At 42.7% G+C, this 26,479-nt stretch overlaps 1 protein-coding gene across 8 annotated transcripts in view; it reads right to left on the reverse strand.

Annotated features, from left to right (window-relative positions):
* The window catches only part of gphnb (gephyrin b), a 163,364-nt gene extending 137,318 nt beyond the window's left edge, over nucleotides 1–26,046 (reverse strand). For 4 of the 8 annotated variants that reach the window (XM_049590269.1, XM_049590267.1, XM_049590268.1 and 1 more), the window contains exon 1: nucleotides 25,860–26,045. In XM_049590269.1, coding sequence (XP_049446226.1) covers nucleotides 25,860–25,923 — 64 coding nt within the window. In that variant the 5' untranslated portion in view covers nucleotides 25,924–26,045. Of the gene's footprint in view, nucleotides 1–25,859 lie in introns of all 8 variants that reach the window. The other 4 variants (XM_049590271.1, XM_049590264.1, XM_049590266.1 and 1 more) reach the window with 3 other exon arrangements.
* Nucleotides 26,047–26,479: the final 433 nt, after the last annotated feature.

The raw sequence follows: 26,479 nt of genomic DNA on the forward strand, positions 1-26,479 counted from the left end.
TTCTGTCAGTTGATAAGTCAACTGATCGACCGACTGTCTTGGCTTTCTCATCCACTAATAAATGCAACCTTTGAATAAATGCTGTTTATTTAAGATTCATAATTTTAACATAGGGTACATTCATGAAACAATTTTATTTGAAATTCTACATTTTTTAAAATTTATTAACAGTGTCTCAATTCTGCAAGCAACAGTCACCCGGTGCCTGAATTTACTGACATTTGAATGCTAAATTTTAAAGAGACACTTTGCCGATTTGCAACCAGCTTTGTATCATAACAGTGAGGGTAGAAAGTGTAACTGTCGTAACCAGCGCCTTGATCTCCCTGCTCATCTCCAAGCTCAATTTTTTGCACTGGCTCTAGGCCTGTTGCTAAAACTACAGATTGTACTTTCACATCTTCGTATGCCTGCCACCACGTACCTAAAGAGTAGCGGAATGAGCGAGAGCGCTGCCCCTCAGACCAAACTCTGATCAAAAGGTAAGACTAGGCAGTGCTGATCAAATATAAACTCTTACAGCGTTGCCTAAAATGTTTTCAGAAACATACCGGAAAACTTCAATTACTAGCCCGGGCTATTATTTGCTTACATTGCTGAAATCAACAGGCCTTTATTTGGAACAGGCCTTTAATTCCTTTCACACAAAACTGTAGCTCAGCAAAGGAAATAGAATCAAATTGTTTATTTAAACCAGTATGAATATTACTTGTTTCAAAATTAGGCTTCAGATAATGTATTAATTATGACTCATTCATTTGATCTAGCTCCGACAGACAGCCCATCAGAGACAGAGAGAGTTACGACACTTGATGATTGCGATACTCGACTTACCGACACAACACCACTTTTCCTGTTAAAACAATACTCAACTTTTTTTTATGAAAAACCCTTTTAATTCTTTTGATCTGAGGACCCTTATGGACTAAAGGAATATGAGTAACTCACAGGGTAATCAAGGAATGGACACTTAATTTGAGGTAGCCAAGGACCTGGTTTTATACATCCGAAGAACTTCAGCTTGGCAACAAGACCAGGCCTCTAATTGAGACAGGCCTTTATTTGTCAAAATGTGTAGCCACACCAGGCTAGTAAAAGGGACTGGGCTTTTAATTGAAGTTTTACGGTATATCAGTTTACTGTTTAATTGTAATTCAAGATGCTTTGTTGCCAGCCATCCATCATATTGATTTGATTGCTGCAAAAAGGCCAATCTCACATTACGTCGGCCACCAGCGGAAGCATTTAGTGGTCCAGTGTGGTTCTCTGGTCATATCGCACCAATTTCAGCCAATTTTATGAAAAGACCATCTTTCCACAAGTGAAATACTTCAACTATGGCTGCGACTATCAGCAAGTTTCAGTGTCCATTAATTTGTTGATTATTTTCTCAATTACCCAGTTAACAATTTTGTTGATAAAACAGCCATAAAGTAGAACAAAACAGCCATCACAATTTTCTGTAACCCATGGTGCCATGTTCAAAAGCCTGGTTTTGTCCATCCACAAGTCCAAAACCCAAAGACGTTCAATTAAAAAATGACAGAGGAAAGCAGGATTTGCCAAAAAATGAGTCAACTGTAAATCATTTATCAAAATAGCTGCTGATTAATTTTCGATTAATCATTTCAGCTCTCATTCTGACACTCTTCAAACACCCTGCGATCATCACATGTTTAAGTGCTGGTGCCAAACCCTGACGTCTGGGTTTTCAGCGCATTCATGTGGAATTTCCAAGTGGGTCACTAGTACTGAGACTTATTCCTTTCCATAAATCTGCTGCCACAATAAGAGAAGACAGAATACAAAAGAACAGGTGGGGCAATGAAGCAGAACAGAGGAAATTGAGTGAGAATGCCCCCCCCTCCATCCCCCGCCGACTCACTCACTTTCAAATGTACACAGTCATGTGCCGAGATTATAAACCCACCAGTCATGCCTGTTGTAAGAGCTTAAATGATGCAAAAGGGCAACAAAGCTGTCGAGCCACGTCAAGTCAGTCAAACTGGTTCTCGTGTGTGTGTGTTGAGGAGCATTTGTGGCTGTGATGTGAGTGTGAGTGTGAGTGTGTGGGCGGGGTGTCTATTAACATTTGATTCCCAGGTGCCATGATCTGAAAGGGTTTTGTGGTAGAAATGGAAAAGGCATGACGCTGAATAATAGAGGAGGAGAATGGGAGAACACCTTGGCCGGCCGCGCACACACACACACACACACACAAAGCGGGCTGAGGTCGGCCATCAAACACACCTCGTTAGGGAGAAGCTGCCCTCGTCCATTATTCACATGTACATGCTCCCCTGTACTGCCCGCTCCCTCGCTTTTCCGGGGAGATGGAGTGAGCTGAGCGCAGACAGACAGCAAAGGTAAAAAAAAAAAAAAAAAAGTGAGAAAGGTGGACAGAGAAAGAGCGAAGGAGAGGTGAGGAGACGGGGACAAAAATAGCGAGCGAGAAAAAGGGAGATGGTTTGAGATAAGATGTGATGTATGAGTGGGAAAGAGAGAGCGCGTTATATTTATCTCGGAAGTCCCAAGTCTTGTACCACTCGTCAAACTCAATTTCAATTATCATTGATATGGAATTGATTAGTGAAAGTGATGTAAATATAAATGTGTGAGCAAGCCAATGACTGATGTAATTACTGTCAGTTATGAATGCAATCGCAGCGCTTGCTCCATAGCAACTGTAAACACTGCAGCGTTTTTAATTGAGAACCATCAAACGACACGTCGATTTTAGACACTTCTTCCCTCATCAGTGTGTCACCTTTGGATTCATCGTAAAAATACAAACATTTCTCCCCAATTCAGATGATGGTGGTTCCACATACATCAATCAACGCACCGCACCTCGACATGGCCGGTCTTGTGGCCCTCAGGAAGAAGAAATGGAGGGGAAAGAGAGAGCAAGGGAGAGGGTATGAACAAGGGACAAGCCAACGGACACCCTGGCAGCGTGTCAAGAAGGAGCGGAAGGGCCGCTGCCAAGGGTGACAGCCAGAAGTCACACAGCGCTACACCTCTTCCCAGCGGTGCTTTTCCACCTTCTTGGTACAGATGCTCGTCTTTGTTCTCACGAATGCCTGATCATATTATGTGGCAGTGATGGCTCCTATAACCTAAATCTTTTCTGTTGAAGGTTTGAATTGAAATTAAAGGGGCTATATTTTGCAGTTGTACACAAAAGCTACACACATTGTGCATTTTATTTACTAATCATAGCTTCACTTTGACTGGCTCCGTTTCTTCTGTCTCTTGTGTTCCACCCCGACCCTCTTCAAACTGCACCTGACTCTCTCCCTCTGTTTGGCAAACAGCAACAAAATGTCGAAATACTGAAAACCTGAGTGATGTTGACATAAATGAAGTTCCCCGTCTCTTCTTGCAGTGAGCCAGATTTAATAGCTGCTGTGCTACATGGAAGATCTGAGACGTAGTTCCCGTCACAGTTCCCCACTCTACTCCTGATTCCTGTCACCGCTGAGGGTCCAGTAGAAGAAGGAAGCTGTTGTTGCGTCGCCCAGGGGGCTTCAAAACCTTTCATTTTCTAAAGTTATTAAGTCTTTTATTACACTAACTACTACTACACCTTTTATACAGGGGGTGTAGCTCAAAGTGCTTTGAAATAAAGCAAGAAACAACTGAGTAAGTTAAAACAAGTGCAAATTCATTAAGAAAAACCAAGCAATCGAATAAATAACAAATTAAAGAGGCTCCAAACACCAAGAAAAGGTGTGCTCAGAACAAGAGAATATGTGAAAGATAGAAATGAAACTAAGAAGAGTAACAGTTCGTCAAAGGTGATGATGAATAAGTAAGCTTTCAAGTATGTCTGAAATATCTTTTATGGCAGGCTGTATGCATCAAAACTGAATTATCCATGACATCTTATGGTCAGGTAGAGCGCAGGTTTGCAACAGTAGAACATAACTTGTTGACTTGTTTGACTGTCACTTATGTGTTGCAGGATTTTAAATGAAGAGACAAAATCCTCATGTGTTGGAAGAGAACGTAGGTAGGACAAGAGTGGTAAAACTTGAAGCAGCATAGGACGAGATATCGCACCGTTTAGCCCCTAGTATGAGTCAAGCTCCAGAAAAACGAAACCTTCTCATAATGCAACTCAATAGCGTCTTTTGATAGGCCCTCCCTGTCTGGTATGACTAAGGCTGCCACCGAATAGTCCACCAAATGATAGTTGACCTGAAGGTCATTAGTCGGCAAGATTTCATTGGTCGCTTAGTCGCAGAAAAAACAATCAAACACACAAACAAACAAAAAATTGAAACTCTATTAGGAGCTGCGCCTTGTCAAAATAAACAAACGACCCTATATATCTGGACCATATGGGAATTTAATTTGAAAGGACAGACACAGGAAGTGGCCACGCTCAGCAGTCAGACAGAAGTCATGTTAATTTCCAGGGCTGGTACCTGCGGTTATTCCACAGGCTAGTTAATAACATGTCGGGCAGGAAATCCAAAGTGTGGGATCATTTTGAGAAGGTGAAGGACGAACCCAAGGTGATATGTAAACTCATCTTCATTGTTCGACTACAAACATGACATATCATCTGAAACATGGAAGTAGCTACATGCCCATTAGCCACTTAGCACAATCATCGCTGCTTTGCCGACAGCGTCATTAACAGGCGGCTCGCTCAGTGTGTGACGTGCACTTGTAGATAAAATATAGGCCTATATTAATGAAGGTTCATTAGTACGGTTTGTATTTCTCTGTAATGCAGCACAGTGTTAACAATGTTACTGACACTATTCTTTCTCACACCTTCAACTCAAACCATTGTGTTGCCCCGCCCAAAATATATACTCTAATAATTACATTATTAGTGTAAACATGTGGGCAACTAGTCGACTAATGGCCCTGAATGACGACTATTGGTGGACCAGGAAAATTATCAGCTGGGGGCAGCCCAAGGTATGACTATGGACTCCAAACTGCAAGTCCCCTTTTTGCAACACAGCCTTCATTTTTTTACACCCAAACCAAGATAATTCAAGTCATTTGGGAGAGTTCAGATTTAACAAAGCTCCATTTTTTTGCCAGCTGAGTAGTGCTCCCATGCCTACTAAACTAACTTTGACATGCAAAATCAGTAGAGTGCCCCTTTAAAGGTATACTACGCAGGATTTTCATAAAAACCTATGCTAGACTCAAACAAAAGTAATGTAGCAATCAGGTAGTAGCAGCACACATCCAAGAGGAGGCTACAAAATTGCAGACACCGCAATCAAAAAAACACAAATCTAGTGAGCACTGAAGAAGAGAATGGGGATGAAGAGCAATGTGGAGTTTTCCTGTTTTCTGTTGGACAGGCAGGTGCTGGCAGTAAGCTAAGATAGCTTGCTAAAGTATTGGCTTTCCATTATAACAAAAGTAACTTTCATATAATAGCACAACAGCTTGCAACATATGTTCAAGCAGTTCAAGGAGGAGGGGCCAGGTACGAAAGGTAACCAACGATTCCCGCATAGTGTACCTAATTGGAATTGTCTGACAACACATAACACTCTGAAGTTCATTCAGATTTGGCACAAAATGTTGCCAATTGTGTTCGAGTTACCAAGAAAACGACACAACCTGACTCCACTTGGAGATTGTCAACCTGCCTTTACACCTGGTGTTAACAATTTAAGATCCAGACACACCAAACCAAAATCAAAGATCTAGTGGCAACGAAGGACGACTTTTGCATTCTCTCATGTCGCCTTTGTCCCAGCCTAAAAGTTGCGCCTGAACACACCACAATGCCTACAGCCGACAGCCAACTGGCACGTTATTCGACACCTGCGTGAGAGGAAATAACTCTCCATAGCAGCAGGCAGCAGTAGTCTGTATTCGTTAGTCAAAAAGGGAAACAGGAAGACATTCAAGACTCTAGTTAGCCAATTAGCACATTGACAACACAGCCCCCCACTGTTAAAAGAGCAAAGCCTGTCTACCATGTGCTGGTGAACATTTTACACAAACAGTGACAAAGTGGTTCTGCGGAAGAGCTCAATGGCTAAAAGAAAAATCTATCTAATATAACAAATTTGTTTTGATCTCGCACCCTTTCGACATTTGCTATCCTCTCTTCTGTTTCTCTTCTCGTGCGCTGAGCTTCAACATGCTGAACTGGCTGGAAAACAGTCAACAAGGGCCGACTAGTGCCAATGGTGGTGACACAGCGCAAAAACAAGGGCAACAGACGCTCACTGACGGTCTGACACTGATCGACAGCCAACTGTCGGCTTAGTGTGTCAGGGCCCTAAGTTACCCCACAACCAGATAAACCAAATCATATACACATATAGGGACAATTTCACTGGAATTGCATTGGTAGGCAGCTTGGCACCATGTTCACATCCTGTCAGCTGATGTACTTCAAATACACTGCAAAACATTCCCACAGGAAATACAAAGGGACCCATTTACAGTGTTTAAGTTGTCAAGTTTGAAACACTTTGTATTTTGAATTCTCACTGCTTTAAAGTGTGTGTGTTCACTTCCAAATAGTTTAATATTTTTAAAAAATGGTTACACTGTATTGCAGAGACTATTAGCATCGTTAGCGTAGCCCCTTCTCTACACAAGGAGCTCCCTGTGACATCAGCACCCCGTCAGCCTGTGATAGATGCTAGATACAGGCGAGCCGACCTCGTCCCCTAAGTGAAACATGAGAGAGGTATGCGTTTCAGACACCTACTAGATGAGGACTGATAAAGACGTGAGGCGGCGTGGCAGCATGCGGGGCAACGCTGATGAATCAGTGACTTTTTTCCCTTTCTCTTTTCCCCCCTCGTCCCTCCTGCATCCTTCGCCCCCTCCATCCCTCCCAGCCCTAATTAACACCTCAAGCCAGGACACAGGATCCAGCGGCAGCGGACCACGAGAGTGACTCATCAGTTAAAACGCGCCACTGTATCTTTTATCTCGATCTGTATCGCCATCACTCAGCGGCTTCTCTCCTTGCACAGGTTATCGCCAGGGAAAGGGGGAGGGGCAACAGCTGTCTTTCCAGAGGAGTGTAAAAAACAAACCAGAGAAAGAAAAAGAAGCAGGAAGTGTCTTTTGTCTTCGAAGCAAAAGGTTGTTTCAAAGTTGCAGCAGCTGCAGTGTCACAGTTACAGGGTTCAACTGCCCAATATATATGTGTCAATGAAGTGGAATAATGGAAATTAATTAGATTTCAATCAATCTGGAAGATGACCTACTGTAGCATTTAGATGGTAAGCTTCAGAGGAAAGATAGCTGCAATACCAACAAACTTGGGTTGGTAGTCCAACCAAACCACCAAACCAAAGCGTCTGTATTTCACAACCTGGGAAAGAAACTCAAACATCAACTCTTTGAAAGAGCACTAAAAGAAATCACATCTCTCCCCAAAGACCAAAATACACCATTTCGTCCAAATTCAATTTGTAATAGAATTGGAAAGGAGAAAGTTCACACTGGTGATGGCTTTGCCGGATCACAAATTGCAAATCTGGTATTACTAAAAATTCAGATGAATTAGTGTTTCTTTAAACTCCATGTTTGTTTACTGTCAGCAAGCCAGAAAGTCATATTTTTGAGGAGGTGCATTTAAAAGAATATGCAGAATTTAAAGAAGTCTGACCTTGGTGTGTCCCTCACGGTAGAATCTGTGACCCAAAGCATGTTTATATGCTTAAGTCTTCTTTCTTTTTTGTTCACTTCCAATTACAGTGACTGAATATTGGGCTTTGAGCACTATCAAAACACAGGTAACACTCACAACAAGTGTAGACACTGACTAAGGACTCGCTGCTGCTGCTCAGCTAACGTGCTGCTTTGCCACACAAGCTGTGTGTAGACATTGTGTGAGGCAGTGGCATACTGTAGTTTCAGTCAGCATAACGTTCTGGGAGGAGATCCCGCAACTGAGCGTGAAAAACCGACACTGGGATGGAGATATTGCATAATTTCTGCTAGCCAACCATACAGTGTAAGGCTCAATCCCAATCCCAATCAATCCCAATATGCCCCTTGCCCCTCCATTCGTTCATTTGTGTCTAGGAGTAGGATGTCCTGATTCGTGCTGGGATAGGGCGAGGTGTAAGGGCTAAACAGCCCTCCAAAGTGAGTGTTATGAGAAGTCACTGGCACAACAGAGTACCCCAGGAACAAGTCCTAAAACCTGGAAGTAAGTTAGCATGTTTGCACTCCCAGTTACCTTGTCTTGAAGTCAGTGGGTTTTTTGGATGGCTTTTTGGTTAGATGCCTGAAAGAAGGTCTGTGGTTAACACAAGCTTAGGAGACTATCATGTTTTGTTTCATATAAAATACATCGGTAAACACCCCACTCGTGAACCTTGAAGCTTCTATGAGTCTTAAGTTAGTCGGTTGCTAACAAGTGGCTAAATAAGACTACAGAACGTCATCACGCTGAGCTGCGTCGAACACAGCTTTACGGTCTTGTTATAGTGGTGATGTTAGGTCATGTGACCGTGGTGTAGTTTGTTTATAGCCTAGCGTTAGCTTTTTACTTCTGATGATTACATTTAGGTTTTGATGATTATAAAAATAGTGTTTTTTTGTGAAGATTATCTTGCTGAACAAAACAAGTAAGCAGCATTAACACTGTTTGCCACAGAGCTTATTTTCAGCAGTAATCCAAAAATCCAGGAGGCTTTCTGATGAGGGAACTAGTGCGATTCTAACGTCCACGTTGGCCTACAAACCGCCATCACAAGCAACGAAACTGGTTAATAAAGATTAAAGGAAAATTACAATAACTATCATATTATCTTAGTTTAATGTTGTGTCAATGCATCTGTATACTGATGTCTCTACAGTTAACTAGTTCGCTAGCTAAATGTTACATTGCTGTTGCTGATTTGTGTATTAAAGTCCCAAAGTTTGACACATTTCCATGTCATAAGTAGGCTTACTGGTGCAGTCAAAACAATTTAACTTCAACACAACACACCTAGGTGACAAAATTCAAGCTCCCATCTGACAGCTGTGCTCACAATCATGTCCACCATGACCTACACTAAGCATGATTGGCTGTAAAGAGGTCATGTCAGAAGAGATGTGCAAACACAGTAACATCTATTCTGATCATGTTGGGAAATTAATTAAAATGAGACAGCACAAACTAAAACCAGTTACTTACTGTAATTGTCACACAATGGTCACAATTGTAAATGATGGCCCATTTTGGCATTATCTATTGTAAATTGTACAGAGGGCAAAATGGATGTGCAAATATGATATATATCGTGCATCTATCAACGCTGCTTGTAACTCTGTTCCAAGGGCAAAGGAGTACGCAAAACAAGGGGTAAGGGTAGACATAAGAAATGGGACTGGTTCTGGGGCCCTTTGATTTCTATGACGCAGAGAACACGGACTTAATCGCAGAATCATAAGAGCTGATTTGCATCATACAGCTGATTTAATAAAAATGTAATTTTTATTTAATAAAAAGTTGTAAAATGCAGATTTTGTGGAATTTGCAAAAAAAGCTGATCCAATTTATAATACAATCACAGTTTTCCCTACCATTATGAGCATTTCTTCACCGTGCCTTAGCCGAATGAATAGAACACAAACTGTGCCGCTATGTTTGGGCATCATTTACGGGTGCTTAGCTTCTGTATTCCTCTCTTTGCGTGCTCAGGCTCTCCACATACAAGTAGGTGTAAGACAAAACTGAGTAGCAGTCGAGAATTCACTCTGTTCTGACTACGTCTGCCTCGAACTTTAGCGTCGGCAGGTTTGATCACACAGATGCGAGTTACAGCTAGCTTGACCACAGCCTTTCTCTTGGTTAGCCAGGCTGAGTCAGATCCTGACCTCTTGTGCTTCTCGGGTCACCAAGAGGCAGCGTCTCATGGGTCTGTTTCAAGCTGGTTTACACAGTTACAGTTTATGTCCTTAGTTAAACTGGCCGCTGCCGCTAATGTTGGGGTGTACCATGCACCTGTAAACCTATTCCCACCTGTAGCCTAAATGCATTGAAATGGGCCAGGATACACCTATGTCTGTTTTCAAAATAAGATGTTACTAGAGTGTTAATACCATAAATTGGTGGGTTAATACACATATGGAAGTAAGATTAATTGGATTATATTACAAGGAAGCATAAAACATGTTGCCTGTGTCTCTTGTAAGACATCTCACTTAGTTGCGAGGAAAGTTACTAAATTATTGAAAATAGTGACTTAAAATAGTGTAATGTTGTTTTACATCAAATTCATTGATATTCATTAAATTTTGAATGTTTTCTTATTGAACTGTTGAAACTTTAATCACCCACCACATTAGATTAGACACTTTTTATGATGACAAAATATGCCTAAATGATAAAACACAGAATAAAAAAAAATTAAAACCTAAAACACAGAACCAACAGAATGTGGAAAAAATTAATACGCATTTCAGAGGGCCCTATCAGAGCACCAGCAGTCTGATAATCACCACCACACATGTAAATGTTCTTAAACTGCATTAAAAGCTTCATATGACATTTCAGTAATAGCATTATTTGCATGTGAGGAATTATAGTAGACCTCACGCCTTAAGCCTCACTGGCAAAAACATCTGAATTATTAATAGCTTTTGGGATGCACCGAGAATTTCACCTGTCATGACCCAGGACGCTGCACATCATCATCACCATCAATCTGAAGGTCTGGACACAGCCAACTCACCACTCATCAAACACTCGCTGGAACGTGTTACAACTCATTTCAGAACAGTCTTCCCTGTTTAAACAAAAATAGAAAACAACAGCTTCGAGCTCTGCATGTACGATGCCAGTTTTTTAGTCAAAACAAGATAAGTGCTGACACTAAAAGGCTCCAGCATCTCTTTTGCTCTTTTGCTTACTCGGAGAAAAAAAAAATATCGAGCGCAATCTTCCCTCTTTTGTCTTTTGGCTACGCCAGCCTCCTGTGATTATCACCTCAAATGAATGACAGACTGTAACACTGCTTCAGGGCCAGGAGGGAGTGAGGAGCGGACCGACTCTCCTACACCTACGCACCCAGTCTGGGAATAGCTTTCCAGGCAGCCCCCGATGGAGCTCTTCTCTGGAGAGCTGACAAGAGCCTACGAGAGCGGAGGAGACTCTGCTCCTTGTCCGCCAAATACCGTCTGCCTCTTGTTCTAACTCGCATCCCAATTAAAGACTGTTTACAGTACGGGAGGATTATTTCCGTGGGCTGTGGAAGCAGAGAGAAAAGGGGGTGTGTTCCTGTTCTGACACACACACTCCCCACTACTCGAAAATAATTCCTTTGCAGTGAAGACTTAATTCTCATTCTGCGTTCGTGTCCCTGATCCTGTGTCTATTCTGGTCATGTGGTCCGCTTGCCTTACCGCTGTCCACTGTCACAGCTGTGTGTGTGTGTGTGTGTGTTAAATGCAGAAAGAGGGGTCAGTGTGTGTTTTAACCACTGCTACAGTGCGAGCCCCGCCCAACGGAAAGATAAATCCTTGTCTGACCACATGCATACAAAGGGCTCAAAGATATTTCTTGTACACAAGCCACCCAGGTGCTTGATATTCTCCAACAATGCTGCCATTTTGTCTTTGTGGCCCTCTGGATTTTAACGATATGAATATTTCTGATTCCACAGCCAGACGTATCAAGGCTGATGCAGGAAAGTATGAACAAAACAGTCCCTCAAACGTGTCTTAAAGACGATCAGAGAATTGGATGAGAAGTACGAAGCAGTAACAAGTGTATGCCCAATTTGCGTGTGTGTTTTTTCCTCCTCTGTTCCAAGTGTATCCCTCTCAAACTAGCATATTGTTGAACAGATGCCCACATATTGTTGAAAGGGAACACCCCAGTAGCAGCTTAGAGATGATTCAACCATAGACAGACACAGAGAGTTGGGTCAAAGCAGGAAAAAAAAAGAAGAAAAAAAAAAGGAGGAATAAAATCATGCTAGTGGGTAGACACACGCCTGGGGCTCACTGATTCCCATCCAAACCACGTATCTCTATATCACCAGTGAACCGAATTTTAACATCTATTTTGTGGGGTTTTTTTGTTATCCAGTCATGATGTCAGCTATGTCGGCGTGTTACGTTCGGCTGTCTCAGCGTCAACAGGGTGGAAAATGGGGGAGGGATAATAACATTGTGATGCTAATGGGAGCACAGGCAGACTAGTGGCGGTGAGGGAGTTAGCGAAGACTTCTCAAATATGCATGTGGGCTGAGCAGTCAGACGGCACATGATATCGGCTCTTGTAAGAAGTATCTTTAAACAACCGTCTATATCTTATCTTATCCTCTTCCTAATTGAGTAAAACATTTGTATCAAAATAACATCCATTTGATGTCCGTGTCTTTATAGTCTGATGGTGTATTTTTGTCACTCCCCACGGATAACAGAACAAATGTAGACAATGTGATGTTACCAATGCTACGACTGAGTTTGAGACCAGGTGTTTCAGATCCCAATTGAGGTACTATGGTGTTGTACTATGTCAAAGTTAAGTTGAGATGGCTTGAGGAGCCTATGGACAAAGTATTGATAAAAAAAAAAAATTCCAATATATATTTATTGCTGGATTTTGGTCCTCTACTACCCAAACTGATCTACAGTCCATTGCAATCCATTTCGTAAGGGAGTTCGTCAGTCAGTCACAGGTAGACATACTCAGTTTGCATTTCAACGCCTGGTCGAGAGTGGCTTGACGAGGCTAGCTGCTAGCGCTAGCATCAGAGGCTGTGCTAGCTCAGATCTCTAGGGGTTTACCCCAGTATCCCTCCACAACTCCTCTATCCTCGATGACTTGACCTGCATATCAATTGACATCCGGCATCTTGAAGGACGTCTTAATTCATTAAATGTGCTCAGAGGAGAGGGAAGCAAGGATACACAAGTGCAGCCTTCGCGGAAGTCTTTTATCAGCAGACACACCCCCCTGATTGAATATCAGTTGTTGATTGGACACCGCTGCAGCTGATCGGACTGATCTGATACATCACAATATCACTGGAGTGAAAACAAATAAGAGATTAAACTCAAGTGCATTACTCCCAAGTTTTACATTTTATTTGTTCTCTAATTCGCCATCTAGTTAAAAATCTGAACAACAAAAGGACCGGACCACAAACATTCTTCATTTATTAGAAAGATTTTTCTCTTCATAATCTGTCATTTCCCTCATCAGCTTTTATTATCAATACAACTAAATGCAGAGAGAGTCTGTCTGTGAGTAAAAAAACACTGTTACGTCACTGCTCGTCATTTCTATTCAGTCACACCTGAGACTGATCATTCATGAGCATCGTTTTGATGAGTTACAGATTTATAATTTGTTTTAATAAAGCCCATAAAGCCTACTGATGGCTGATCCAACTATAATTGGCTGCCGCCGTCATCAGAAATGGACAATACTTTGCTTCAGAGGAGAAGACACCCCATTTCTTTGAAGGCAAAGATGCAAGTGTGAATGCGAGATCGGGTATTGGGATGAACCCTAGGTTTGCTGCTATTTGCATAGAGGGGATATTTTAGGCTTGAAGTACTCCGATGGTATGAAAATTCCTTACTGCAGGAACAGCAATCAGTTCCTTCTGGGCGCTTATTAAGTTTAAATGTTCCATTCATGAGGCCGAGAAGTGCCGTCTCGTCCTACCGGGTCAAAGGGCACCTCAGAACATGATTAATCAGCATTCATTTTTTAAACACCTTATTTTTTCTGTGATTAATTACTCAAAATTAATGCATTTTTTGACAGCCTTAAAGGAGCTATATGTAAGAAATCTAAAGCAAATAGTCGTAAAATCCTCCTAATATGTCACAGAGACTAAGGAATAATGTTCATATAACATACTGATCTCACTGACAACAATAGTACAGCAGGAATATTCACATTTAAAAAAAATTTACGGTCCGCAAATCATGTTTATGTTTTGAATTTTGGTTTGTTTTGGCCTGTTGCGCCACCCACAGCCGTCTACCAGTCACGCAGTCAGTATAGTCTCAGCATCAGTTACAGTTACGACTGAGCTACAGCAGCACGGCAAGCAGCATTAGCAGTGTCCCAGTACATAGCATTAGCAGCCGGCTCCTCAGCTGTATCCCGGCAGCAGCGTTAGCAGCAGAGAAGCCGGACTTGCTCAAACAATCCGCTGGAAAACCGAAGATCAAGGACGCGGCGACGCGGCCCTGCCATGGCAGCCGCCCGTGGGCAAACAAATCAGTCTCCAGCGTGCCGCTGTCCAGCAACCTCGAATCTGTAGGGGAGGCGGGGGCGGACACGACTCGCGGCAGTATTTTGAATTTGAGTGCAGTAACCGTTTTGGCCACATTCTTACATACAGCGCCTTTGATATCTATGTACTTTTTATCACAATATGGTAAAAACATGCTAAATTACATGTTAAAAAAAATAAACTTTATTTAACGCAGTTACCACTGTTACAGACTACAGACTAGGGCTGGCACGATATCAGATTTTCACCACAATTATTGTAACCAAAACAGTTCACGATAACGATATTATCGCAATATATGTAGATTTTTTTTTAAAAAAGAGGCTATCAATGAAATTCATCTTTAACTTTGCTTATTGTGAGTTTTATCCCTCTTTTTGGTGAATGAATTACACTCAAAGTACAAGTGCAGGGAGTCGGGGAGAAAGTCTGTAACCATGACTGTACAAAAGCATACAAATGATCACACTTCATGGATAGTGAAGGAAAACCAGATGATGCTGGGAGAGGTAGACAGAGTGAGAACGCAAAGAAACAGAAATTATTCAAATTAATTATTTACATGATGTTATCATACATGCATTTAAAACACAATATTAATATTTCAATTTAAAATATGTAAATATAAATATATGTAAATATACGTAAATGTAAAAAACTAAATATAATTTCCCTCAGCTTCAGTTTGTGGAGTTTTGAGTCATGGAGTGGATAACTGATCAGTAAATCCTATCACAACGGCTCAGATCAAATCTACAGATGAGAGGAGCAGCTGCTGCTGCGGAGGCAAACTTTTAGACTCAGCACAATAAACGTTTAAGTTTCACTTTAACTACGCCTCATGTGCTGCTCCGTCTGTGCCCAGAGTAAGCTCTGCGCTGCAAGAATGTGGTGCAATTAAAAACCAAACGGTATCCCGACAGCTCCAAAAAGTGAAAATCAAAACATACCAGCAGTTGTTTTAATTGTAAATAAATTAATATGTGGAAAACTCTGCATAAAATATGCAATTTCACATTAAATCAGTAAACAATCATTTTGAAGTACCGCTAAGCCATTGTTTATGCTATCCCACTACACAGGAATTTTGAGTTCAACGCAGAGACATGATCCCTCGTGACATGATTTCGGCGCCCCGAGCAGCCACCAGTCCACGCTCCGTATTTGGTCCGGACGGGGACTTGAACAGACGATCCTCCGGTTCCCGACCCAAGTCCCTATGGACTCAGCTAGTGCCGCCCCATTAACATTTGTGAGGTAAATCAAATGCATATGAGCTGAGTTCCTCAAAGGTGGAGGAGGAGACATTGGATGGCAAAATCTGACTAACTATCTAAAATCTGCAGATAGCCGCAGACACTGTTCAAGACCAACAAACACGGGAAATTTTTAACATGAGATTTTGACATTTATTTCAAGCTATGTTTGCAGTGACCAAACTGGGAATTTTAAGCAAATATATTTTGTTTCCCAAACACTAACTAAGTGATTTCTGTGCTAAACCTAACCACACAAAAAACTGATACAGGAAATGTAAAAAGTAAAAAAAATATATATATAAAGTAAAAAATATCTGCTACATTTGAAACGTACAAACATAACACATCTGTAACATATCCACTACATATGAAACGTACATTCGTAACATATCCACTACATATGTAGCGTACAAACGTAACATATCCGCTACATATGAAACATACAAACGTTACATATCCACTACATATGAAACGTACAAACGTAACATATCCACTGCATATGAAACGTACAAACATAACACATCTGTAACATATCCGCTACATATGAAATGTACAAACGTAACATATCCGCTGCATATGAAGCGTACAAACATAACACATCTGTAACATATCCGCTACACATGAAACGTACAAACGTAACATATCTGCTACATATGAAACTTACAAACATAACATATCCGCTACATATGAAAAGTACAAACGTAACATATCCGCTACATATGAAACGTACAAACATAACATATCCACTACATATGAAACGTACAAACATAACATATCCACTACATATGAAATGTACATCCGTAACATATCCACTACATATGTAACGTACAAACGTAACATATCCGCTACATATGAAACATACAAACGTTGCATATCCACTACATATGAAACGTACAAACGTAACATATCCGCTACATATGAAATGTACAAAGTCACATATCTGCTACATATGAAACGTACAAATGTAACATATCCGCTACATATATAACGTACAAACGTAACATATCTGTTACATATGAAATGTACAAACGTAACATATCTGCTAGATATGAAACTTACAAACATAACATATCCACTACATATGAAACGTACATCCGTAACATATCCACTACATATGTAACGTACAAACGTAACATATCCGCTACATATGAAACGTAACATCCACTACATATGTAACATACAAACGTAACATATCCGCTATATATGAAACATACAAACGTAACATATCCACTACATATGAAACGTACAAACGTAACATATCCGCTACATATGAAACATACAAACGTAACATATCCGCTACATATGAAATGTACAAAGTCACATATCTGCTACATATGAAACGTACAAATGCAATATATCCGCTACATACGTAACATACAAACGTAACATATCTGTTACATATGAAATGTACAAACGTAACACATCCATTACATATGAAACGTACAAACGTAACACATCCATTACATATCCGTTACATGTGTAACGTACAAAAGTAACATATCCGCTACATATGAAACGTACAAATGCAATATATCCGCTACATACGTAACATACAAACATAACACATCCATTACATATGAAACGTACAAATGTAACACATCCATTACATATCCGTTACATGTGTAACGTACAAAAGTAACATATCCGCTACATATGAAATGTACAAACGTAACATATCTATGGTTTGCAGCAACGTACATTGCCAACATTTATAGACAACAGATAGAATCCATGATACGTCATTTCTCTACCAATAAAAGCCTGAATAGATCAGAGTGCAATGCAGCCATAGGATTTATACCATTTTGCATCTGCAGTGTGACAACCTCTTTTTATCGTATAGAAAAGCTCTGCCATCAGTACTGCTCACATCATGAAACCAAAGCCGAAATGCTCACACACACTGAGAGACACTTCCTGAGTTCTACTGAGGTGAAAGCATTCTGGTAAATGCAGTCAAATCTGAACTGAGAATAAAAATAGCCATAGCAGGTTGGGGAGAAAATCTTCTTATGCCCCTGTCTGATGATGTCGATAACTGAGATTGTAGCTTCCCTTTAATTGTAAAACTCTCAGCTTGCATTGTAGTAGATTGAGTCATTCAGACAGAGACAGCGAGATGAGATTGCTCCATAACCTGGCAGCCGCCCATGCCGCTCGGTGACAGATGACGGCCTCTCCTAGTTTTGGTCAAGGTGCTCTGGCACGCTAGGTCGCCTCTTGCTGACTTGACTCCTGTTTCTCTAGTGAGCCTCTTTAGCGCCTGAGCTGTTAAGGTGAGCTTGGGACAAACTCCAGAGATTAAATTATGTGGAAAAGCAGATTAAATAGTTATTATCCCATCTGCAGCCAGACAACTACACACACGAGCAGGCACGCATACATGTTCACAAGCCCACGTGCACGCTGACAAGCAAAGGGGAATACACACACACATACACACACACACACGTGATCTATACCAAAGGATGAATCATTTTCACAAAACTCATATGTGTATGGATGATTATCAGTGTGTGGTGTGTCTCAAACTAGATATATTGATTTTCTAAAAACCTCTTCAATATGCAGACTACATTTGATAAAGAAATGGACCACCACTCCGCCAAAATAAAAGCTTCCAGGGAGTCACAGAATTAGTTAACAGAAGGGTTGAGAGAGCGATCTAAATGTGGTTGTTTTGGGAAGCCTGCCTGCCGTCGATTCATGTCTTTCTGATAGACATGTAAGTTTAGAGAGCCGCCCACACATCCCTGAGCCTCTCTCAGTTGCTACAACCGAGGCTAAAAAAAAAAAAAAAAAAAATAGAAGCGAAACAGAGAGAGAGAGATAGGAAGAGATTGAGAAGAGGGAAAAATGTGTGCTGTCTGTCGCAGAGTGGAGCTTTCCTGCCCCGGCTCCTCATTGGAAGCCCGGTGCTGAGTGTGTGTTCGCGTCTCTTTGAGGAAGGGCTGGAGTTAACCCACACACTCTCAGCAGCCAGCATCAATGGGGCTGTCTATGTGCTGTAAATCAAGCCACACATCCAAGAGCATCGGCAGCCCATGCATGGAAAGTTGCCGTATAATAACACCGTATGGTCCCACACATACACACTGGCTTTATACAGATTAAAAGCTACTGAATGCCTTTTGCCAGCCTCTCTCTCTCTCTCTTAGTGTGTGATCATGGTAGGTATGCATACAGTAGCTATATTTGGGGCCGTGGGGATTTGCTAAGCTGTGTTTTCCAGCCAGAGCTCAGTATTAGTGCAGAGAGACAAAGAGCAGAGCAGAGTCACATGCGTATACACACACTGCACATGTAAAGGGCACAAACGCACACACAGCACACACATGTGCACACTCATATGTGCTTACAAATGCAGAAAGCTCAGCTGGTGACGTGTGTCTAATGTGTGGTGTAACCCAGCCTGGCTCTCATGTGGGTAGAGGGTTTCCTAGAAAAATCTTGATATGCTCACATGAAACACACCTTTTTAAAGGTACAGTGTGGAAGATTTAGGGTGAGGACTGCAACCAGCTGAAACTTCTCCTGGTTAGAATTCCTCTAGTGTTTTTACCAGGAGCCGAATTATCCGCAGAGGTCTCTCCCTCTCCACAACAGACAGACCAGGTGATTAAAACTGGCAATTAAAAATCAGCATTTTGCCAATGCAGTTTGGCATGTCAGAGACAGGCTCACCTTCTTTCTTTGATAACAGGTTTTTACCAGGAGCTGAATTATAAGCAGAGGTCTTTTCTCTCCAAAACAAACCGACCAGGTGATTAAAACAGATAAAATCACTGAATAAAGCAGTTTCATGTTATAAATCAGCATTTTGCCAGTGCTGTTTGGCATGCCAGAGACAGGCTCACCTATTTTCCCTGATAACTTAGGATCCACACAGGTTTATATCGGAAGCTGAATTATTCGCAGAGGTCTATTCTTTTCCAAAACAAAACAACCTGGTGATTTAATATAGTAAAAAACACTGAATAAAGCAGCTTCACATAAAAAAAACAGCGTTTTCTGATGCTCTTGTTATTGAGGGGCTTCTTACTATGGTGGCTGATGCAAAAATAAACAAACGGCCCAATCTAAAGCCAGTGTTAGATTTGTCCATTCTGGGTTATTATTGAAACATGGCGGTGCAACATGGCGATATCAGTGGACAAGGACTCTGTACTGTTAGATTTAGGGGGATTTAGTGGTATCTAGCAGCGAGGACTGCAGATTGCAACTAGCTGAAACTTCTCCCGGTTAAAATTCCTTCAGTGTTCATTGTTAAAGAGGTTTTTACCAGAAGCCAAATTGTCCACAGAGGTGTCCTTCTCTCCAAAACTAATGGACTAGGTGAATAAAACCAGTAAAAGCACTGAATAAAGCAATTTCATGTTACAAGTCAGTGTTTCGCCTATGATGTTTGGCATGTTGCAGACGGGCCGCTAGCCCAGCACCTGCTAATGTGTGCTCAGCTATTTTTTCTGATAGCTCAAGATCCAGACATTCCGCAGGGTTTAACCAGGAGCTGAAATATCCGCAGAGGTCTCTTCCTCTCCAAAACAAACCGACCCGCTGACTTAATTCAATAAAACACTGAATAAAGCAGTTTCATGTTAAAAAAACGTGTTTTTCTGACACTCTTGTCGCTGAGGGGCTTCTAACTACAGTGGGTGATGCAAAAACAGCCAGTGTGTGGTTTGTCTGTTCTGGGCTACTGTAGAAACATGGCAGTGCAACATGACGATCTCTGTGGACGAGGACCCGCTCCCTATGTAGATATAAACAGCTCATTCTGAGATAACAAAAACACAAAGATTCTTCATTTCAGGTGATTATACACTAAAGAAAACAAACTTATAATTTACATTCCATTTCTGCCAATTTTCCCCCCCTAAATCCTACACACTGGACCTTTAAGTCAAGACAGATGTTGGTGTTTTATATTCACACTATACATCTTACTGTGTCAGAGTAGAAAGCTAGCATCTCCACAATAAAGTAAATGAAAATGTCTGAAAACATAATTTATCTTTGGAGTGTTTGCACGGCCCTCTGCCTGTCACAACTTTGGGGCAACAACTCTTCATTTACGACCGCATCTCTGCATACAAATACACATGCATCAAGCAATTAAGTCACACACATTCAGCCAAAGTGAGTGAGTGTGTCGCTGTGCGCCCAGACCCTGAGGCAGGCCCAGGGAGAGAGACACAGGACAATTAAAACTCGTGCTCGACAGGAAGAAACACCGACAGCTAGAGACTGGGCACCGAGCACTCATGCATCAAAATACACAAACACGTCGACAGAAACAGGTGAACGGAAAACAAAAAAAACACGCATCACAATAGGCTGATCACAGCGTGAGAAGCTTTCACCTACTCCTAACAAAGGTCACGTTTTTGGTGTGATATCTTTGACAAGTGACAGCGTGCTCACCCCAATTATCCTGTTTCAAGTTTCCTACCTCCCTTTCCTTGCAAATAAACTCCGCCTCTTATTCAAACAATCCACAAAACACACACACACACACACACACACACACTTGGACACGTCACCCTCCCCTGCGCTGTGTGTCCAGGGTCTAAACAGAGATGTCCCCAGGGCTCTGTCACCTGTCTAGAGGGATGTGGGGCTAAGTGATGGAGGAGGGTGAGCCAAGGTCTCATCTCCTCCCTGGTGACTGGATGCAGGAGTGGACGACTGACCTTTGACCCTTTGCAGGAAAGGAGATTGAGCACTGCTCCAAACTCTATTAGCATTCCGCTCACACAGGACCTATAACACAGCAGACTAATGGCATGAGCACTGTGGATGTATAAGACTGAGGTGTGGCGGTAGAAGAGAGAGCCAACCTGAACATTCGGAGCTTTGCTTCCTCGTGGCAGCACAGCGGGGGACTTTTTGCTGTCAAAACTCATCACGTCACACACACACGCACACACATATACTCACAAAAAAAAAAAATCACACAGCGTTATGTATCCATGAGTAATCCTGCCATGATTAGATTCTTAAAAGGCTAAGGGTCAGGTAAAACATGGCAACTTAATGCCACCGTGTACCGTTTTCCCCCCTCACTCCTTTGATGCTTTGTTTCCCTGACAGTGCAAGCCCTCCTACTCCACATATACACACACAAATATATCAAAAAGACAAATAAGCCTGTCGGTCGTGTCTCCTCGTTTCTCAACATCGACACATGTACGCTGGAATTGTCAACACTGCACAGCGAGATCAAACTGGCAATCTGTCACTACAGTGGGGATACAGTTGGGGATTCAAGTGACTGGTGACACATACAGAAATTAGCCCCCTCTGATGTGGCGTGGGCATCGAGGTACTGCTTTAAAAAAAGTAATTGTATGCTCTGACCTCTTGTTGGTGAGCAACATAAGGCAAACAACCACCTACATAAGCAAAAAATGATGTGAAAGTCTATTTGTGCAGACTACAACCAGCAGAAACTTCTCCTGGTTAGAATCCCTTCAGTGTTTAATGTTCAGGAGGTTTTAACCAGGAGCCGAATTATCCGCAGAGGTCTCTTCCACTCCAAAACAAACGGTCCAGGTGAATAAAACCAGTAAAACGCTGAATAGAGCAGTTTCATGTTACAAATGAGTGTTTCTCCTATGCGGTTTGGCACGTTGCAGACAGGCCACTAGCTCAGCACCTGCTAAGGTGTGCTCAGTTTTCTCTCTGATGACCTAATGTGTGATCACCTTATTTCTGATCCAGATATTCAGGAGGTTTTTATACGAAGCCGAATTATTCACAGAGGTCTCTTCCTCTCGAAAAAAAAATTCATCAGGTGAACAAAACCACTAAAAACGCTGAATAAAGCAGTTTCCTGTTAGAAATCAGTGTTTCACTTATGATGTTTGGCATGTCGCAGACGTGCCTGCTAAAGTGTGCTCACCGATTTTCTCTACCTTCAGATCGAGAGGTTCAGGAGGGTTTTACCAGGAGCCGAATCATCCACAGAGGTCTCTTCCTCTCCAAAACAAACCAACCCGTTGAATTAAACCAGTAAAAACACTGAATAAAGCAGTTTCACATTTTAAAAAAATCTGTGTTTTTCTGACACCCTTGTCACTGAGGGGCTTCTAACTACAGTGAGTGATGTGAAAACACGAATAGTCCAATCTGGAGCCAGCGTGTGGTTTGTCTGTTCTGGGCTACTGTAGAAACATGGCAGTGCAACGTGGTGATCTCAACAGATGAGGACCCGCTCCCTATGCAGATATAAACAGCTCATTCTTAGGCAGGGTGTCAAACTTATTTTCATTCATGGGCCACATACAGTCGGATTGCAGGTGGGATCGGAGCAGTAAAACCATTGCATAATAGTCTATAAATAGCAGACGCCTCCAAAATGTTGCCTTTTTTTTGTTGAAAGAAGTACATTTTAAAAACACTAATCCATTTACAAAATAGACGACAAACAGCCTGTGATGTCTTCAGAAGAATAAATGTAAGTTCCACAGTATCTTTTAGTTTTTCCACATTCAGATGGTCAACTACTCAGTGTCATTTCATTTTTCTATACATTCCCACTCCTGCGTAGTAATCCTGATGACACCACAGCAAACTAAAGTGAAAGAAAAGCACTGTATTATGGTCAAAGCGTTTAACTTACTTCTGAAACCTGACACCTCTTACCCTTCACAAGTGCACCACTATTAGGTGTACAAGGTCATCCAGCGGGCCGGATTGGACCCTGTGGCGTTTCAGCTGTGGCCCTCAGGCCGTATGTTTGACACCCCTGATCTAGACATTCAGGAGGGTTTTATAGAGGTCTCTTCCTCGCCAAAACAAACTGACCTGTTGATTTAAACCAGTAAAAACACTGCGTAAATAAGGGTGCTTTCACACCTGCCCTGTTTGGTTCGCTTCAATCCAGCTCAAGCTCGTTTGCCCCCTGAGTGCGGTTCGTTTGGGCAGGTGTGAACACAGCAATCACACTCAGGTGTGCACCAAAACAACCAGACCAAGACCTTCTTGAAGAGGTGGTCTCGGTCTGGTTACAAACGAACTTGGACGTGACCCAGAACGTGCTCCGACCTGGATCTGAACCAACTGCAGTCACATGACACATTGTTTGGGTTAAACATGAGCATGTTACAGTCCTGGAGGATTATTAATGTGCACCTCCTCCTGTACTGCCTTAATATGCACATTCAGCACATCCAATGCATCAAAACATTGTTTTCTAGTTGGAGCCGCGCCTCGTTTTCAAACTGTATGGTTTGACTAAAATGAACAATGACAGCAATATAGTCCACGATGAGCAGCGCTAAAATCAACCTGCGTAGTTGTCCCTCCATTGTGACATTAGAGAGTGTCACATTTATCCTGCAAGTGTACTCCTCTTTAACATTTTGTTTACTTCCTGGATTTTTCCCACATGGAAATTCTGACCAATCAAGAGCAGCTTTCTCACACAAGGCATTTGATCTGGTCCGCTTGTAAATGCTGCCGCAAGAACGTGAACCAACTCTAGGCAATTATGCAACTTTGCGATGAAATTAGTCCCTGATTTGGACCAAAGCAAGACAACTCTAGGTCTGAAGGCACGCTGAGGGGCTTCTACCTACATTGGGTGGTTTGTCTGTTCTGAACTAATGTAGAAACATGGCAGTGCAACGTGGCGATCTCCACAGACGATGACCCACTCCCTGTGATATAAAGGTGACGAACACACAACTGTTCTTATTTTCAGGGGACTATACACCAAAGAAAACACACATCCATGTCTGCCAACAGACCCTACACACTGGACCTTTAAAACACCAAATCCTGATCATCATTTCCGTCACATGTTCTCCACATTCCTCACCGCACAGTTAAAAGTGGTGACTTTAGCTGTGTGTCTCCTCCTCTGTATCCCTGGGTGTATCTATCTGATGCAGTATTTACCGTGGTAGGGTCAGTACCGCACTGATTTGTGAGTGACGCTGGATTTCAGCACCACGGACAGCGTTCTCTGCCTCCTTCTCCAGCACTAGGAGAGGAGAAGAGGAGGAGGAGGGATGAAGAAGGAAGACGATGGGTGGCTGTTGTGTTGTTGGTGGTGGGGGTTTCCCTGGCAGATTTCAAGAGAGAGAGTGGGGTCTTTACACAGTCATTCCTCCATCGCTACACATCACCTACCACCCTCCTCCGTGCTGAATTTCCATACGGAGGAATGCCGTATGTGTGAGATCGCGGCTTTCATGAAATATTGATCGACCCAGCCTCACACAGGATGGACAGAGAGAGAGAGAGAGAGAGAGAGAGAGAGAGAGGGAGAGGGGAGGGAGGGGAGGGTATTCCTCTGGACAGATCATGCATCCACCACCAACACCACCACCACCCTCCCTCCTTCCCTACATCCTCCAACAAGAATTTACTTTCCGATCATGACAACAAGCTGGATTCGCCGTTTGACGGGCAGAAACATGACAAAGCAATAGGCTACACAAACACACATACACACACACACACACACACACACATAGGAGGAAAAATTAAGGCCGGCGGCGACCAGCTCCAACACCATCCGCCGCCTCACAGCCGCACATCGCATCCAAGCGCATAACGTTCCCAATATTGCCAAGTGAGAGACGCGCCGTCATCGCGTTGCATTCACAGGAATGTCAGGAGGATTTACCCGTGTGCGTGTGCGTGTGCGCGTTCAGCTTCAGCCCCACCACCACCACCAAAACCGCTATCATGTGTCATGTTAAACTCTGCCGGCACTGTCATTCACAAAACAAGAAGCCACATCCGACGCGCATTTTCACAGATTTCTTTTTTTTTTTACTCTCCTCCTCCTAGGCCAAGGATGCGCTCATCACCACATCCACCTTCAGCAACTGTCGTGAGCAACACTTCAAAAAAAAAAAAAAAAAATCGCTGTGGTCAGCTGGGTGTCAATAATGCAATCTATAGCCCGGGCATCTTTAGCGGCGACACAACACACACGGTCAGCTGTAATTTTCAGCTCTGACAAGCAGATCGGGACATGAATTATTCAATACACATAAACTGAGCTCTTGTTCCTCAGCAGTGGGGGGAAAACGGCTCGACGAGAAATCTACATGAGCGGACACAAACCGATGCAGAGCGCATATTCCCCGCTTCCACCGCATACGGATGTAATGTGGCATGTACATGGATGCATACCGGTAGAAGAGATAAAAACACACACACACACACACACACACACACACACACACACACACACACACACACACACACAAGGGTTTTAAAATCGTCGCCTTCAAGAGGCTGCAAACGCCAGCGAGAGACCGAGAGCAGCCGCCACGGAAAAAAAGCCAGCCGACATGTATGAAGATGCGCCGGCGGAAATGGCAACATGGAGACGTGTACGAAATATGCACGAGCCGATGGGAATATTTACCTGTCAGGACTCCGACCCGGATTTGGTGGTCGTGGTTCGTTAAAATCATCCCGTCTGACGCCATGTTCAGCAGCGCTGTCGCCCGCACCGAGAACTCACGGCAGGGCCCAGAGCCGATCGCATCGAACTTAGTGGGGAGAGGGAGGGGAGGAGGAGGAAGAGGAGGAGGAGGAAGAGGAGGAAGAGATGGAGGAGGGCTGGGATACAGCGCAAAAAAAAAAAAAAAAAGAAGAGGAGGAGGGAAAAAAAAGCAGGCAGACGAGATGAGTAGAGAGCCGAGCGATCACCGGGACACCTCCAGATAAGCGGGCAGGATGCGGGGGCCGTTTAAACCGCACACATCACTCAGCTGGCCGCCTGCCACGGTAGTAGTGTGGATCCCAGATTAAGTCTTATGGAGACCACTATTGATTTCCTGTGAAGGCTTTTAAAGGGGAGACTGATGAGCAGTGCGTCTGCACACGCCACTCACTTCCCTCATATGATGCTTCAAATTCAAATCCCTGCACCTCAAATCTGACCTTTCACCTCATGAGTATCCTCCAATCATAAAAATCCATAAAAGCCCCCTCCCCCTTCCTTTCCCTCCAGGAGATGCACCCCTGCTTTTAGAGATTAAA

Source organism: Epinephelus fuscoguttatus, linkage group LG11 (genome assembly GCF_011397635.1).
Source record: "Epinephelus fuscoguttatus linkage group LG11, E.fuscoguttatus.final_Chr_v1".
NCBI lineage: Eukaryota > Metazoa > Chordata > Actinopteri > Perciformes > Serranidae > Epinephelus > Epinephelus fuscoguttatus.